General features: G+C 43.0%; 2 protein-coding genes across 2 annotated transcripts; both read left to right on the top strand.

Annotated features, from left to right (window-relative positions):
* Nucleotides 1–383: 383 nt before the first annotated feature.
* On the top strand, nucleotides 384–13,641 carry LOC311020700 (uncharacterized protein). The gene is given in 41 exon segments (XM_084020909.1): nucleotides 384–685; nucleotides 946–1,015; nucleotides 1,209–1,327; nucleotides 1,779–1,912; nucleotides 2,011–2,179; nucleotides 2,257–2,340; nucleotides 2,431–2,516; nucleotides 2,612–2,686; nucleotides 2,777–2,937; nucleotides 3,023–3,192; nucleotides 3,372–3,613; nucleotides 3,759–3,795; nucleotides 3,956–4,021; nucleotides 4,090–4,147; nucleotides 4,233–4,297; nucleotides 4,385–4,453; nucleotides 4,543–4,621; nucleotides 5,238–5,354; nucleotides 5,462–5,520; nucleotides 5,607–5,618; nucleotides 6,212–6,523; nucleotides 7,004–7,073; nucleotides 7,958–8,076; nucleotides 8,170–8,303; nucleotides 8,384–8,553; nucleotides 8,556–8,722; nucleotides 8,885–8,970; nucleotides 9,444–9,518; nucleotides 9,625–9,785; nucleotides 10,741–10,910; nucleotides 11,002–11,013; nucleotides 11,091–11,311; nucleotides 11,413–11,449; nucleotides 11,532–11,597; nucleotides 11,674–11,731; nucleotides 11,825–11,889; nucleotides 12,338–12,406; nucleotides 12,497–12,575; nucleotides 12,655–12,771; nucleotides 12,863–12,921; nucleotides 13,008–13,641. Coding segments are annotated over 41 exon segments (4,380 nt in total). The 5' UTR covers nucleotides 384–448; the 3' UTR covers nucleotides 13,032–13,641.
* A 2,578-nt stretch (nucleotides 13,642–16,219) lies between these two features.
* On the top strand, nucleotides 16,220–18,147 carry cfl1l (cofilin 1 (non-muscle), like). The gene is made up of 4 exons (XM_084021361.1): nucleotides 16,220–16,345; nucleotides 17,251–17,534; nucleotides 17,706–17,782; nucleotides 17,909–18,147. The coding sequence occupies exons 1-4, from the start codon at nucleotides 16,343–16,345 to the stop codon at nucleotides 18,016–18,018; spliced, it is 474 nt and encodes a 157-aa protein (XP_083877487.1). The 5' UTR covers nucleotides 16,220–16,342; the 3' UTR covers nucleotides 18,019–18,147.
* The last annotated feature ends 177 nt before the right edge of the window (nucleotides 18,148–18,324 follow it).

Raw genomic sequence — 18,324 nt, 5'->3', positions numbered from 1 at the left:
CCCTTTCCCAATCAGCTATATGCATTGCATTTAATCCCATCCAACAACAACAAAAAGTTTAATTTTAATTTATTGGAGCACTTGAATGTCTAATTATTACTCATTTAAATCAAAATAAGTGTTTGTTTCCTCTACTGTTGGTACCCATCAGGAAGTGGGACACAATAAACACACACAAAATCAAAATGAGGCAACAAGAGTGGTGCTTCGAGTTGCCTTTAGGCGTGTCCCTGTTTGTATTTTTTCAGCCATCTCATTGCAGATTTGCTTAGGAGATTTGCTCACCTCACCTGCCCATTCAAGGCCCCTCCCCTCTCTGGGAAACCATCCTCCCCTCACCTGTTGTAACTATAAAGGAAGGCTGGAACAAAGACACGTCTGGATTGTGTTCAGCTCAAAAAAAGCCCAAGCCAACTGACAAAGAGGGAAGAGACACCATCCAGCGAGGATGACATCCACGGCAGGTCGACTGGCCCACCAGCAGGAGAGGGAACAAGGCGTCGGCACTAACCAGAAAGCCGTGAAGTTCTTCAAGCAGGATTATGAGACGCTGCGTCAGCGGTGTCTGGAGCGTGGAAGCCTGTTTGAGGACAACCGCTTTCCAGCTGAGCGCAAATCACTGGGCTACAATGAGCTCGGACCATACTCATCCAAAACCAGGGGCGTGGTGTGGACAAGGCCAACGGTACGATGAGAGAAACACAAACTAAATACTAACACTGTATTATTATATATTTTTTTCTTTTACTCAATTGCAAATATCTAATTGAATTACTTTCTAAGAACACTTAAAAGTCACAGAAGAAAACAATATACTAAAACCTATCCACCATAATAAACTCTGGGAGATAATTTACTGAATTTTACGATTTTCTCGTGTGTATTTGTACTCTGAACACATTCATCAAACAAAATCATGATTATAAAATGACATTTTCAATATAGGAGCTGTGCTCAAACCCAAAGTTCATTGACGATGGAGCCACGAGGACAGACATTTGCCAAGGAGCTCTGGGTAAGTGAGGGGGGAAGATGCGGTGGTGCTGTGGTTTCTAGAAGGAAAACACAAACATCATTAGCCATTAAGCTTCTAAGGAATGATCCCAGAGGTGGTTTTTGTTGCCACATGCTGTTGACAACACTGCCGCATTGCGGTGAATCCCACATATTGCCCAATCTAAGATCACCTCTATGTTCTTACTGTGTAGGTGACTGCTGGCTTCTGGCTGCAATAGCCTCCCTGACCCTGGACCAGCGGATCCTGGCTCGTGTGGTACCCCATGGGCAGAGTTTCACCGAAGGTTACGCCGGGATATTTCACTTCCAGGTCAGACAAATGAATTGACCTTCCAGGGGTCATTTTTCTCCTTTCTCATACAATGAAAGACATTTTTTTTCACCATAACGATGACTTGTTTTAATGAAAACTTGCACACTGCAGCAATCCAAGATACTCAAGTACAGATTTGGGAGCCAATACAATGATCCATCAAGCGGCAACACTCGTCTCACATTCTCTACTGTAACGGTTGAATCTCAAATGGCTGAGTTCCTCATATCAAGACCACTTCTGTAAATATACACGCCGATTTCAGTCAATTAACAATAAATGAGTCATCACAAAAACTTGTTCTTCTCGTTCTCCTACAAAGCTGATCAACGAAAAGACTGCAAAGACAGAACCAGAACATTTGAGCTAATGTATGGCAACTGTCTCGCTAATGACCCCGTTAAAGTATTCCACATTGAGTGTGCTGATGGGAGTGTTTTCCTCTCAGTTCTGGCAGTTTGGCGAGTGGCTGGATGTAGTTGTGGACGACCGTTTGCCCACCAGAGACGGGAAGCTGCTGTTCGTTCACTCGGCCGAGGGCTCGGAGTTCTGGAGCGCGCTGCTGGAGAAGGCCTACGCCAAGTATGGGCCGCTCCTCTAAGACCTTTCTGCGTCATCGTTAAGTCAATTTTACAAGACGTGGGTGGGTGAATCTGTTCCAATCCTTCTGTGTCTGGCAGGCTGAACGGCTCCTATGAGGCCCTGACAGGAGGAAGCACCATTGAGGGTTTTGAGGACTTCACTGGAGGAATTGCAGAAGAATACATCTTGGACAAAGCACCACCCAAGCTCTTCAAAATCATGCAGAGGGCACTGAACCTGGGTTCACTGCTGGGTTGCTCTATTGATGTAAGCCTTATTTTCATACTGATTTGCCAACCAACAGCAGGTGATCAGATTGACATGTTTGTTCTCTGTGTTTTCAGATCACCAATGCCTATGAGACGGAGGCAGTCACAGCTCTCAAGCTGGTCAAGGGGCATGCATACTCAGTCACCGGTGCAGAGGAGGTCTAGGATTCATCTAAACTATCAAAAATCAGCTCTTTTTTTTACTGCATGCAAACTATATAATCGCTAGTTGTTGCTTTCCTGCTCCAGGTTAATTTTCGAGCCCAGCCGGTTCAGCTGGTCCGCGTCAGAAACCCATGGGGTAAAGTGGAGTGGACCGGGCCTTGGTGTGATGGGTACGTCATGGCAGTCAAGATCCGTAAACCATCAACTACCATTGGTTGTATCCAGGATTTTCCTAAAAGCATGCTTTGTTTTAAATCACAAATAGATCCAGTGAATGGAACCACGTCAGTGAAGATGAGAAGTCAAAGTTGAACCATGTGGCTGACGATGGAGAGTTCTGGTGAATGCATTGTCTTGTATCATCCTAAATGCTGAGGATGGGTATATGACGATTGCAACGAAGTAATGAGAAATGTGTTCCTCTCCTCAGGATGTCCTATTCAGACTTCATCAGGCAGTTCTCCAAGCTGGAGATCTGTAACCTGACCCCAGACACGCTCATGAGCGACGATGTGGGCCACTGGAACCACTACCAGTTCGAAGGGATGTGGAGGGTGGGCTCCACCGCTGGCGGCTGCCGCAATAACCAAGGTAACGGAGGAAGCCGCGTGCATCGTCCGAGCAGGAGATGCTGTTACACTCCTTCATGTAAACCCTTGTTTTGTACGTGTTCCAGCCACGTTCTCATCCAACCCTCAGTTCGTGGTGCATCTGGAGGATGTGGACGATGACCCTCTAGATGGGGAGGATGGGTGCACCTTTCTGGTGGGGCTCATGCAAAAGGACGGACGGCGGCAGAAGAGACTCGACCGCGACCTCGAAACCATCGGCTATGCCATTTACCAGGTGCCTCTGAGTGATTTGATATCTCATATGAAATGGTATTGGGCGTTTTTTTGGTTTTCTAAAGTACGTCTGTGTGTTTCCTTCTTCACAGGTCCCAGATCAGGTATGTATTTCTGCTGTAACACGCCAGCAATGATCCTTTACGTATTGGCTTGATAGCATTGTGAGTTTCTGGGTAGATTCTCGGACAGTCTCCTGTTAATCTTCAGCACAAAGGCCGCAGCAACGTGCACCTGGGTCCGGACGTGCTGCTGCGACAGCGAGCCGTGGCCATGAGCAGCAACTTCATCAACCAGCGGGAAGTGTGCGACCGCTTCACACTTCCTCCGGGGGCGTACGCCATCGTTCCCTCCACCTTCCATCCGCACAAGAAAGGCAGCTTCATTCTCAGGGTGTTCTCGGAGAAACAGGCTGCGACCAGGTATCTGCACAGTAATGTAGAGCTCAGAGCTTTTCACTTGTACAGCCATCTATAGTGGGCAAAGCTCAGAGCCCATCTTCCATCAAAGGCCATCTCCTTGCTCGCCAGCAGAGGGTGCTCAAGCTGTGCGTTTCTATCTTTTCAGTCCACTGGAGGAGGAAGTTGATGCTCAAATAGAGGAGGTGAGAAAGCTGCTCTTGCATGCTTTATGAAATAGTTAGTCGCTTTTTAAGGCACTCTTTTCTTTCCACCTTAGCAGTGAGATTGAAGAAACAAAGTTTAATTAAAAATGCTATATTGCTAAGTGTTTAAATGTGTTGATATCATTTTGGCCTTTTACAGGAGGAGGTATCCGAGAGCGATGTGGATCCTCATTTCAAGCAACTCTTCAAGCAGATCGCCGGCAACGTAGGTAGAGCAGCACGAGAAGTGTCAATCTAAGTAAAACAAGTTATAATTGTACATTTTTCAAACAGGACTTGGAGGTATCCGTCTTTGAACTGGTCGAAATTTTGAACAACGTTGTTTCTCACCGTGAGTACTTTGAACTATATTGGTATGTCGACTTTTTGGATAATTAAGGGTTGTTAGGTTACAATTTTCGTCACTTTTCTTGCAGGTTCTGACATCAAGACAAACGGCTTCAGCCTCGAGACGGGTCGCCTTATTGTCTCTCTGCTGGATGTATCCTTTTAAAGAAATTCAAAGTTAATATTAATGTATGATCAATTCACTTCATAATCCAGAATTATAAACCTTAACATTCCTCAGAAAGATGAAAGTGACAAGTTGGGATTGATGGAATTCCACTTGCTTTGGAGCAAAATCCAGAAATACCTGGTAAGTTGTGATTTGTACGGTTTGGGATGAGTCTTGTGATTCCTGACTGTATCTGTAGACTCAAACACGCGGTTGCTCGGGTCTTACAGGAGATCTTCAAGAATCACGACTCAGACAACTCCGGCACCATGAGCTCCCACGAGATGAGAGGTGCCGCCACTGAAGCAGGTAACCAGATATTAGCAGTAACCTGTTTATTATTACGGCAGCCACGTACACGTTTTAAAACACACATGATATTATTACCTCACTGCTTCTGATATGCTTGTCTGCAAAACAAACACATTTTATGGCTTGAAATTCAGGGACTGATTATTATCTATATTATGCCACGATAGTTAACAATCACGTTTACCAAGTTATGACACGAGGAAGCTAATACTTTAGCTATCTTCCTTATTTTATTCAAGATTTTGTCTGATCACTGAGCCCAGCAGGAACAAACAACAGTGTGTTGGCACAGCTGAGAGAGAGAGGGTGTGTGTGTGTGTGTGTGTGTGTGTGTGTGTGTGTGTGTGTGTGTGTGTGTGTGTGTGTGTGTGTGTGTTAGGATGGCGGTTACTGGCAGACTCAATAAGCCAGTTGGAGGACTCCCTCCCTGCATATGTATACTTTGCTCCAGGGACAATACATGTGGGCGGGGCTGCGTAACTTAACTCCTCCATTATCACCCAGCTAATATCCGAAACATTACAAAAACTTCACTCCACCAGGATCAGAAGTAATCCACCTGTAAGAAACCGGCCCTACAGGCTGAATAAGTGACGACTATGTCTCCCCCCAGGTTTCCACGTCAACAGTGCCGTCCTGCAGTCCATCGTCAGTCGTTACGCCGACGCTCAGTACGCCATAGACTTTGACAGTTTCGTGGGTTGCCTCATTAAGCTGGAAATGCTCTTCAGTAAGTGCCAGAAAGCACAACGTGTACATTTCCTATTGATCCGTGGGATCTGCAGGCTGTGGCATGATTATGTTGTATCTTCTTTTTAATCTCTCTCCTTCAACCAGAAATGTTCAAGGCTCTGGAGAGAGACGACGCCGGGAAGATTGAGCTGGATATGCAGCAGGTGTGTGAGGAAACTCCAAAAAGCTGCTGGTTTGTCAGCACTTCCAGTTCAGACAGCTTGTTGTATAATGTTGTTTCCTCTTACAGTGGCTGTGCCTGGCGATCAACTGACTCTGGAGACAAGACAAGCAAAGGGGAACATTTTGGGATAACTACACATTTCTTTTTACATATTACGTAAATCTACCAAAAAAGACATTTCATAGGTTTTAAATGTTTAAAAGTGGCTGTATTTGTGTATTTATGATGGTATTTGCTGGATATATACATGGAGATATGTATCACTCACATGTATTACTCCATTTTTTAATAATCTTTTGTTTGCAAAAAGATTAGTCTTATTAGTTGGTGTTTTTGCTCTTTTAGCTCTTGCAAAACTTCTGTCAAATAATAGAAAATAAAGACATTAAGAAACTTCTTGGCCTCTGGAGAATCAGTTTTTATAAATCAAACAAAATAGTGTGAAATATGTCTGAGAGTTGCAATTGCAGAGGAACTGTGGTGTTGAAAAGTATTATTGAACTTTAATGTTATTTGGATTTCACTCATCAAACCATGTGGGCCACATTTGGGCCAATCATGGACCATCAACCAAAGCCAGATGGAGGGTAGGCTGGATGAAACAGGTGAGTTCGCTGTCTGGAATGAACAAAACAGGGCGTGGAGACATTTGAGCTGCATATACAAAACAGAGCTCGTCTAACCGCACACACACACAGTCTAGGAGACAGTCGCAGGCAGACAGAACGTTTTACAATCATTTAAAAATGTCCGGCATTGCAGCTAGACTTCAGCACAACCGTGAGAAGTCGCATGGGATAGGATCCAACTCTCATGCGGTGAAATACCTGAACCAGGATTTTGAATCGCTGAAGAGAAGCTGTCTGGAGAGAGGTCAGCTGTTTCAGGATGACTGCTTTGAAGCTCTGCCCTCATCCTTGGGCTTCAAAGAGCTTGGACCAAATTCCCACAAGGTTCGGGGAATCACCTGGAAAAGACCCAGGGTGGGTACAATAAGTGCACGTAAACAACTAAAAAACTATCTTTTAGAACTGGAAGTCGAAGATGGACCACATATGTGCATCGCTGACATGTCTATTTGAGTGCATCTTATTTTGAAGGAAGGTTTAAAGTGATATTTGTAATTTTATGGTCATACAATCTTCCATATGAAGATTCACTGCACACTTAATACATAATTAAATAATAGTTTGGTGATGTGAGCTTGTTCCTGCTTGTCCACACATCAAACATTTTCTGTTTTTAACATTTATGCTGCGTCTTATTGTGAAAATATACGAATGTGTGTGATTGCAATGCTGAAAGTGGACATTGTTTTTCTGTAATGTCCCACTTTATACAGTATATATATATATACAAGTCATTTTTTATGCAAAACATCATCATCCAAATGAGGTCAGATATAAGATTAGAGGCCAAGAAAGAAAGTGCAGAATCATTACAATTTTGACTTTCTTTCCCAGGAATTTTGTTCCAATCCTCAATTCATCATTGAAAATGCGACCAGGACAGACATTTGTCAGGGAGCACTTGGTGAGACACACACACACACACACACACACACACACACACACACACACACACACACACACACACACACACACACACACACACACACACACACACACACACACTTCCAACAATGCTTTTTTAATAACTTGTTTTGTTAGTTTCCCGTCGAACTGCAGGTACATTAAAATGCAAACTGATGCAATGTGATGGCACGAGTAGATTCCCATCCTCAAGTATTTGAATGAGTGATTTTGCGTGCTTATCTCAGGCTGCAGTGAACAGAGGTGAATTCAGTAACACACCTACAGCACGACTGTCCTCAGTGTCGTCCCTGGGAACCGTCTTTTCTGACGGTATTCTTGTAAACACGCAGCACTGAAGTCAAATTGAATGCCTGTCCACTGACATCAGCTGTCACTCCTTCAACTCCTTCAGTCTTCTCTCTTGTCCACACCCAGCCTGGCAGAATGCAAGCATGTGGTTTCTTCTGTGTGTGTGTGTGTGTGTGTGTGTGTGTGTGTGTGTGTGTGTGTGTGTGTGTGTGTGTGTGTGTGTGTGTGTGTGTGTGTGTGTGTGTGTGTGTGTGTGTGTGTGTGTGTGTCAGTCAACAGGCCGCATGCCTGGAGATGCGTCATGATGTGGTGTAAATGGACGCCTGCTCATCAGGGGAGATTAACATTCACACACACTTGGTATCTCAGTATCTTGCAAAACGACACAATTCGAAATCCAAAAATTTAAACCAAAATTGGATCGGTACTCTATCATTTTGGTAATGAACAATGCTAAATAAAAACGTGTGAATGTGCTGAATTATTACTATTTGAGTCCATATCAGGGCAAAGCTACTTGAGATTTTCCCACAGGGAGTTCCCACTCTTCTAACACTGTTGCCTTGTGTTCAGGTGACTGCTGGCTCCTGGCAGCCATCGCCTCCTTGACTCTCAACAAACAGGTTTTGTCTCGCGTTGTCCCCCATGACCAAAGCTTTGAGGAGAACTACGCTGGCATCTTTCACTTTGAGGTACCTGGGGGGAAAAAAGCACCACATCCTCATTGTTTCAGAGCTAAAGTGGAGGTATGTGTTAATCCCGTCTTCTTCTTCTGTGCCTCTCAGTTCTGGCACTTCGGCGAGTGGGTGGACGTAGTCGTCGACGACCTCTTGCCCACCAAAGATGGAGAGCTGCTGTTTGTTCACTCGGCAGAGGGTTCAGAGTTTTGGAGCGCGCTGCTGGAGAAGGCTTACGCCAAGTATGGAAGAGTGGAGCAACTGGACACCTTTGTTTGTTTCAGTATCTCTTCTTTTTTTGGACTAATCATTCATTTTTCAGGCTGAATGGATGCTACGAGGCTCTCTCCGGAGGCAGCACCACCGAGGGTTTCGAGGACTTCACTGGAGGCATTGCTGAGAGGCACGAGTTGAGTAAAGCGGATCCCCAGCTCTTCAAAATCATCAGGAAAGCCTTGGACAGAGGCTCGCTTCTGGGATGCTCCATCGATGTGTGTTTGAGCTTCTTGTTTCACACTTGCAGTCTTCGAGGTTGTTTTTTTTTTTACCTCACAAGCTCTTTCCCTCTCCATCCCAGATTACCAGCGCGTCCGACTCCGAGGCCGTCACATACCGCAAGTTGGTGAAGGGCCATGCGTACTCGGTGACAGGAGCGGAGCAGGTGAGGAAATCAAAATCATCCAGGTTCATGCAAATCTGCTGTTTGCTTTAATAGTGATTTTGGTCAACGGACGTAGGATTTACCATTTTTCTAAAATGCATATTGTTTGTAACCCGTCCCTTTTGTGTCTGGCTGAGAGTCGTGACATCTGATTCTGTGCAGGTGGAGTACAGAGGGGACACGGTGCAGCTGATCAGGATTAGAAACCCATGGGGTCAGGTGGAGTGGAATGGAGCCTGGAGTGACAAGTGAGCATTGTGCACTTATAGGGGAGAGTTTTAAAGGGGTAGGAAATGCAATTAATATTAGCAACATGGGGCTGGACAAAGGAAAGCAGTTGCAAGGGAAACTAGTGTAATCAAAAAGGGTGGAAGTCCGTTTACGAGTCTTGCAGTCAGGTCAGGGGGATCTGGATCTCTGTGATGTATGACTTGACTCCGCCCACACAAGAGGACCCAGCCTTATTGAAACGTGTACATCCTGTGTTTGGACGAGGGTGTTAAGTTAGGGTGTTCCTGTCATGCATGTAACACAAAGACAGACGTACACACCCAGTGGAATGGCTGGTAAAGCCTGTGGTTAAAAGTTGTCACACTCTGGCTTTACAGCTGATTCTTGTGCTCGAGGAAGGAGGAGGTTGTGACATTGAGTGATTTATGTCTTCCATGTTTTAACCTAATCACACAAACTATTTTTAAGCAAGATTGGTACTTTTTTCTAGGTCTTCTGAGTGGAGATATGTGAATGACGGTGACAGGGCGAGGCTGACCAACCGCTGTGAGGACGGGGAGTTCTGGTAAAAACGACTTTTCTTCCTCTTCTTGGCTCCCGCTGCAGAAATATTCTTGTTTTATTAATACTTTTTAAGTAAAGTTTTTCCCCCTCATACTTTTTGCCCACAGGATGTCATTTCAGGACTTCCTGCGCCAATATTCTCGCCTTGAGATCTGCAACCTCACCCCGGACGCCCTCACAGGCGATGAGTTCAAGAAATGGGCGGAGTCAGAGTTTGAAGAAACGTGGAGAAGGGGCGTGTCAGCTGGCGGCTGCAGAAACTTTCCAAGTACAACCAGTTTCACAAATAATGTAGCATGAGTGGTCAATTATTTCAATCCCTAATGACAAGTTTCCAGAAAGAATGCACATAAAAATATAAGAAATTAAATTTAACGGGAAAGAAAACAGATTGACCGAAAGCCCTTGCCCTTTTTATTTTATATTTTTAAACAGAGCATATTCTAAAAGGCAACCTTTTCACTTCTCGGTTTACAAAAACAGAAACAGCTCCACTGTATTCAGAAGATGTTCCAAACTTTAACAATTTATAAATATAATTAATATACAGAAATACTTTAGGGCCTATCATTTATTGTTCGACTGCACATGTAACCTATATTTAACATTATATATGTGTGCATATTGATAGCCATGATCAGCTATTAGGACTCAATAGCAGACGCAGCAACTGGAACCAAGGTTTAATAAAAAAAATAATAGACTTACCGTCCAAAAACAAAGCAAAGGAGAAAATCCAGGATCAATCAGGAAGAGGGGAGCTGACGAGACTGATATCACACAGGTGATTCACAGGAAAAAAGGAGGGAAAAACTGCAACAACAGGAAGTAAAGCCAAACAGGACAGAAGAGACCGAAACTACAAAATAAAAGATAAAATCAACAAGCAGAACACACGAGACAGAACTACAAAATAAGAGGAAAAAAACAAAACCCAGGATCATGTGATACCACATCTCTCCAGTTTCTTTAATCATATCCATGTCATTAAAAATCCCAGTTCCACCGCTGCCATTGAGGCGGATCTATTAGCTCTGAAGCCATTTTGATGGTCACATGACAAATTGTGTTTTCACAACTTTGCAGGGATAGTTTTTCTAAAGATCTTTGAGAACTGGGAGAGCAGAGTAATTGGTCTAATGCAGAATAAAGATGTCTGTCTCCACTTTTACATCTTATAATATATATTTGATCTAACGCTGACCCCCTGCTGCTCCTCCTAGATTCCTTCTGGATGAATCCACAGTTTGTCATCAAGCTGGAAGAGGTGGACGACGACTCCGATGACGGGGAGGAGGGCTGCACCTTCATCGTGGGCTTGATGCAGAAGGACAGGCGGCGTATGAGGAAAATGGGGGAGGACATGGAGACCATCGGCTTTGCCATCTATGAGGTAAGGAGCTGTCTGTGAGATATGAGAAGTAATAATCTTTCATATTTGCACCTATTCTGACATTTAATTTGTTTTTGTGTTTTTTCTCCAGCTGCCAGAGGAGGTATGTTTGCAGCCGTGACACTTCAGTAACTCGTCGCTGGGAGCATTTCTTCATAAAGAATGAGTATTTAATGTTTTATTTTCCAGTACTCCGGTCAAAGGCAAGTGCACCTGAAGAAAAACTTCTTCCTGAGAAAGTGTTCAGCAGCGCGCTCCGAGACCTTCATCAACCTGCGGGAAGTGTGCAACCACTTCCGTCTTCCCCCCGGAGAGTACCTCATCATACCCTCCACCTTCGAGCCCAACAAGAACGGAGACTTTTACTTGAGGGTGTTCTCCGAGAAACAGGCCTCTTTCCAGTATGTTCCTTTCACAGATTAAGGGCTATTTCACCATGACAACCAGCATCGCTCATCATTTTTAAAATGAGCATGTAACTATGAGTTCTCTTTGCTTTCAGAGAGATCGACGATCCCGTCGAGTGCAACATCCGGCCGGTAGAAATCCTATCCCTTCATATAAATAAATGCTTCTGATTTTGATCAAAGAAAGGAAATAAAGTGACTTTGTCGTCTCTAGATTGATATTGATGAAGATGACATCAGCGACAGATTCAAGAGACTGTTTGGACAGCTTGCCGGACATGTAAGAATGCATGATTTATAGTAATTTGGTGTGAAATCTTTGTTCTTATTGACAGAGAGTCGTTTGCTTCTTACAGGATGTGGAGATTTCTGCATTCGAGCTGCAGAGGATCCTCAACCGAGTGGTGGGGAGGAGTAAGAAAATGTTCTTTTCAGTCAAGCTCAATGTGAATGCATGTGCACCTGACACCCCTCCAGCAATTTAGCCCCGTGTTACTTCGTTTTCAGGAGATGACATCAAAACCAATGGGTTTAGCCTGACGACTTGCCGCAACATGGTCAATCTGTTGGACGTATCCTTCCTTACTGTCTTTAGTTATGTCTGGAAAACTCCACAAAACCTCTCAACGTCCTCTTTTATTTAACATTGAAAAGTCAAACTATCCCTTCATGGCTGGAGAACTCATCAGTATTTCATATATTTAATTTTATTGACTTTATATGATGTGACATTATGTATTATGTCATAATTTTATCTCACGAAAACCTTGTTTTTCAAACATGAAAAAATGTAAAAGACATAAATAAGGTCATTTTATTTTGAAACATATTGAACAAAGTCAAACAAAAACAAAAAATGAAGACAGGCATATTTGATATCTTTGGAAACTTCTTTGGATCTCCTCTTGAGTTTACAATCTTGCTGAGTTTACTGAATAACCAGTGAGGTGACGTCTGGTAAATTGCCTGCCATGCTTTACTCCTTCCGTTACTACTTTCCTTGACTTGCACTCTTCAAAGAAAGATGGGACCGGAAAGCTGGGATTGGTGGAATTTAAGATCCTGTGGACAAAGATTGAGAAGTTCCTGGTGTGCATCCTTCTTCGTATTGACATCAACGTATCTGTCTAGTTTATATTTAAAATGGTGACACATTAACCTGCTGGGCTTTTCCATTAGGATGTGTACAAAGCGAGAGACACGGACCAGAGTGGCTGTATGAGCTCCTCGGAGATGAGGATGGCTGTCGAGGACGTTGGTGAGCTGTGGCCTTTTATGTTTTTCACGACGTGCATGTAAGGTATGATCTCTAAGTTCATCGTTCTGCATCCCGGCAGGTTTCACTCTCAACAACCCTCTGCATCAGATCATCGTGGCCCGCTACAGTGACCAGGACCTCACCATCGACTTTGACAACTTTGTGTGCAGCGTGATCCGCTTGGAGTCACTCTTCAGTAGGTGTTTTTTGTTTTTATCATTCTTGTTTTTTTTCCCTATCTTACAGACATTCTGTAGAGTTGTGATGTTTTCTTTTATTCACAACAGACACCTTCAAGACCCTGGACAAGGATAACTCTGGTGAAATAGAGCTGGGTTTCATGGAGGTAAGAGCCCATCTGTGATAATGACACAAACAAATATATAAACTATGGTTGATGGAGCACACGGTGACTTGTGTTTTCATCCACAGTGGCTGGACCTGGCGATGTTGTAGAGAGAAGCTCTGAATGTTCACAGTGAAAGGAGTGAAAGTCATCACATCTGAATATTATACTATACAGTGAATGTGTACAACTTATTTACTGGATACTAATCTTGAGGGGAAATCATTTAGAAGTGTGAATGTCCACAAATACAATAAATACAAAAAATAATCTGTGTTCGGTAAATAAGACATCCATTTTTATTTGATTGTCCCACAGAGATAGTGTGCATAATTTCTTTCTGACGTATTTGTTCTTTCAACTAGCTTACTAAAAGTGAAGCATTTTGGGCAACACACTTAATTGTTTTTGTTGGCAGCTGATGGTGTTACACACACTTATGTAGACATCACATGTAACGGTTGCACCTCGGTTTTAAGGTCACAGTTCAATATGTTTTCATGTACAAGAAGGAAAACGTAGAAAATAACTTTTTTTTTATTCTTTAATTTGAAACATTTGCTCAACGGCCCTTATTCTAACAGTTGATGGTCACATGACATAACATTTGAGGCATTCAAATACTGGCATATTTCCATTTTTTATATAAAAATAAACCACAGAAATGTCTGTAATGTTAATGTAACCCATTTCCTGCCTGGGGATCAATAAAGTTCTGATTCTGTAATGCTCCATTAGAAAACCTGTTGATGATATGCTTTCCAATCAGCATCAGGAGCCTGAACGCAACGTTGCGGGGGGAGCCTGAACGCAACGCTGCGCCCTCCAGTCTCTTGTTGCGCTCATCGACACGTTCTGGTGACGTCATCGTAATGTTTAAAAGTGTATCCACATATCTATCCGACTTCAGTTTTTTTTTAACCCGACTAACCGGGCTAAACCGACTAGCATGCTACAGTTGCTACACACAATCGGTGCGCTGCCAAAACTGTCCGGGTAGAAAATCACGCTCTAGACTTTTTTTTTTTTTGTTCCGCAAAAAACGGGCAATTTTCAGTGTCCGCAGTTCACCAGCAGATGTCAGGGTTCTCACATAGATGTGGGTTCGCTGCTCTGACGTCACTGACTGGGCTGTGGCCAGAACCTCCACTTGTGCTTGTGCTTGCAGCATGAAGTTTTCAACTGACACAGTTATGCAGCAGCCATTTCCTGCTCTGTGTGGTTTCGGGTTGTATTTCCCCTTTCACTACTTTGAAACGTTGCTTGCAGGCGACCAGTCGCTCTGGTAGCACAGTTGTGATAATAAACGTGTCTATATATATATATATATTTATAAAAACAACAGCCCAAGTGAGGTTTATGTAGCTAACTAAATGATAGTTGTCCTAGGTTTGGGTTATATCAGTTGTTTAACAGACAAGCAACTATGTGGTGTGTATAAAAGATATTTCAGTTGTTCCCTTTACAAGTTTCCAGTGCTTGCAACGCCAGTGTTAGCAGGCAAGCTATGACATGTGCTGACATTTGGAACAGATGCCAGTCCGGATGTGGGGCGGGACTCTGACTCTCTAAACCACCGATCGGCACAGAGGAAGCAACGCCGCTGTGATGCTGAAGCAGAGGATCTTTATGTAAAAAATAGTCTCTGTGGAGGAAGAGTTTATTACGCTCAATCAGACATTTTTTGGGGAAAAAGAGAACCTAAACTTTATAAAGGAGTGTTTGTTTTGTCATTGGTAGTATTTGCATTTAAAAGTGTGATGTTAGAGCAGACAGCAGCACTGCATTGAAAATGTTGCATCTCATAGGAGTGCTCGAGAATCTCCTGTCTGTGTGTGATCCCTGAATACAAGATTTCTGACTGACAAACTGTACTTTAACTTATTAAGAACAAATATGTATATTATAAGATGAGGACTATTCAGCATTAATGTGTCTATCACTCATTTTAGCTGCGTAGCTTAGAAATCCCCCCTCTGGGGATCATTAAATAAAATCTTATCTTAACCCTAAATAATACATAATAATCACGGCCCTTACTACCACAGCAATATCCACCCAAGCATTTAGCATATTAATATAATTAAACAGTGTATGTTGGTGGTTGTTGAGTGTCGGCTTACGGCCGTGGCCCCTCCCTCTGGATCAATCCCTCGCCGTCCTCACCCTCCGGCAGCTTTCGATCAAGTAAACTCCATCTTGTGCGTTCGCATTCTCAATCTGTCGCTCATACGAATGAAATAGCTCGAGCGCTGACTCAGCAAACGTTGACACTTATGTAGTTAAACTTCTAACATACTGCCCAACACTGTAAGTTATTTTCCTCCTCTGGAAAAGACGTGTGGTGGGGGGGAGGGGGGTCCTGTGCACTAGGCCCCCTAATTCCTAGCTACACCCCTGGACTACAAGGAAGTTCGAGACTTTTTGACTCTAAAGACGTGGAATTATCGTAAACATTTTCAAGAGGTCCTGTTTGAATGAATGTTGTTCCTTGGTTTCTTATTTGGACTCTTTTCTATTCACTCTTTGAATCAATGCAGTTTCCCCTAATAGCGTCACGCTGATATGTCATGTACGTATAAACTACGCCCCGTTTCTATGTGAATGTGAGGCCTCTGAAACCGAAGTCTGAGTCTGCACACTCATTTTGTGTGAACCATGAGTCTCTCTAAACTGAACTGACTCATCAGTCTTCACAAAACAACGTGACCGAAGGAAGAAAAAAAAAAAACATCTAAGAAACTGAGATGACGAATGAAACTCTACACTTGAAGTTAAAATAGTCCAGATTGCTCTCGTTAGGTGTTAAACGTTGAAAGCGTTTTGCAGAGTGCTGCGTAGGAGTAGACCTGCGTCGTGGTTTTTTTTTTTTTTTACTCTTTGACATGTAACATCTTGCTGCAGGTAGATGGATAAATCCTGCCATCACAACTTGTTCAACTCATGCTTTTCTTTTACCTTATAAGGCCTGCTGCAACACACAAACAGATGAGCTAAATATGTGGAGAGGTTTGTTGTCCATATATGGGCGTTAGGTGCCACTCCCAGTGACGACGGCTCAAGCTCACCTGGGGAGGTTTTTCGCCTAATAAGGAAGCTCTAAACTTCTACCAAAACATAATGAAAATAGCCATACATATTTTTTGTTGCATTGTACCAAACAATAAAGCCCCAGTGAATCCATAGTGATTTAGGCTTCAAACGCAATGCCATTAAATGCAAATGCTGAGGTTGCAGCTGAAGCTGTGTCACACCTGGGGAGAGGGGGAGGGGGGGTTGGGCTTACTTTTGGAGGTGTGCTCATTTACCTCGGCTCCTCCTCTATGAGTCAACCTGCTCTCCTTCCTTAACATGACCCTTCAGCAGTTTGACTGCTGCTGCCAGTTTTTCTCTGCCGCCTGCTACACACATCTGAAGCAAAATGGTGAGTAGCTTTCAACGAAAAAGGATTCGGCTGCGTTCGCTGGCGTCGTGTCAGTTAAAGACTTTAGTGCGTGGGGTTTTTGCGTGCCTCACAGGACAGAGATGATGAAACTTTTGAAGTGCCATATCCTCAATTTAACAATATATGTGAGGGGGGAAAAAAGCAAAGCTGTGTAAACTCACTGAAGCCTGGTTGTCATTATATCCAGAGTGTACGATTTTCATTCGAAGTTTCGAAGAGGAAATGGTTCCGCTGGGTAAAAAGCAGAGTTTGGTGTTTTTAAAGGGCTTGTTCAAGGTGTGGTTTTGCCTCCAAAATGGAGGGAGCTTTGTTCGTGCTTCAAACTTGTTCTGAGAGAATCCCTCGGGGCGGTCTTTCTTGTGCTTACTTGTTCCACAATGACTGGAATGTGACAGAGCCAAGGCCTTGGAAATTCATAGGGAAGCTACACCCATGGAATGTTGCTGCTGAAAAGCTGCTAGATTGTTTGCACATTTAATTGCTTTTAATAGCATTTCTCTCTCCAGTCTCTAGTTTTAAAAAGAACTTCCTGTTTCTTTTTTTTTTTTTTTTTCAGTTCTGCTTTCTGACAAGTGAATGAGTCCGCTCCAAAAAACAAAATCTCACTAAAGAGCTCACACTGTGATGCTCTTTAATCATTCTGATTTTATAACAATCTGCACACAACTGGCAAATTTAAACTTGCAGAACTTAAAAAAAAAAAAAAAAAAAAGTAGAAAAGAGCCGCTTTGTGAAAGTTATCAAATTGTAGCTGCATGTCTTTTTTTTTTTTTTTCTTCAGACTTTTCATGACTCCAAACGTGACATCAAGTTTTTCAGCGTCTTTTGTGCGTTTTATGTACCAAAACGCTGACATGTACTTGTCTTGTGTTTCCTCAAAACAGGCATCCGGAATACAAGTCTCACAGTCGGTAAAGGACCTCTTCAATAAAATGAAAGTAGTGAAGGCTGGCGACCTAGACTGCGACCGTATAAGACTGGCGTCTCTTCAAATCGAACAAGAAATTAACGTGGAGAAAATTTACAAACAAGGAGATCTGGAAGACTGTGATATCTTCAAGTTCTTCCGGGATCTGTTGGCAAATAACAAGTGCCGCTACTTTCTGTATGACTGCCACTTTGTATCCAGGGAGGGCATAAAGAAGGAGGAACTGGTCTTCATACTGTGGTAGGTCATCGTAATTCAATTAGAGCATAATTTACACTTAGAATTTCCCTGTGCATCCTCAACTGACTGAAGAAAAGGACTAGAAATCTAATCTTGGTCAAGTCTTTGTGTATTTAAGAGCGTATCTCACCTGTTGTTCTTGCATGTGTGTGCTTGCTGTGTTTCCATCAGGGCTCCTGACGAAGCAGGATGCAAACAGAAAATGCAGTACGCTAGCTCAAAAGGTGCTATGGACAGGATTGTAGTGGGTAAGGCTGTTTTTCTGCTTTTTGTTCAATTATAATGAATATAACCATCCCATTAATTCGTCTTCGATAACATTAGTTGATAAGGTGCTTCCTCCTGTTTGAGTGTCCCCTTCAATGCCTCAACAGGTGTCAAGCACAACATGCAGATAAATGACTTCTCGGATATGGAAAACAGCAATTTTGCAGAGAAGCTTGGGAAGAAAATACAGAAGCTTGAGAGCAGCGTTATCAACTAGAGATGAGCAACATTAAACTGTCTGTGTGCCCCCCTTGGCTCATAACAATGTACATTTGAGGGAATAATAAAGTTTCAGAGTCAACTTTTTGTTTCTTGGATTCGTTCAAATTAAGGGTTTATAAGGATGGTTTGGATTCCTGTGACTGCCATTGTTATATGAAATTTCCATACATTAGCCTAATCTCTCGCTTGACTCTTGGTACATTTTTTATCAATAATTTTGCTTTTTATTTACATGCAGCACTGTTTGAATCCTAGCATACGACAGTTCACACACGTATCCTGTAAAATATCCTAATGGACA

Source organism: Eutrigla gurnardus (assembly GCF_963514095.1).
Source record: "Eutrigla gurnardus genome assembly, chromosome: 11".
Classification (NCBI taxonomy): Eukaryota; Metazoa; Chordata; class Actinopteri; order Perciformes; family Triglidae; genus Eutrigla; species Eutrigla gurnardus.
This window is presented reverse-complemented; position numbering and strand designations above follow the sequence as displayed.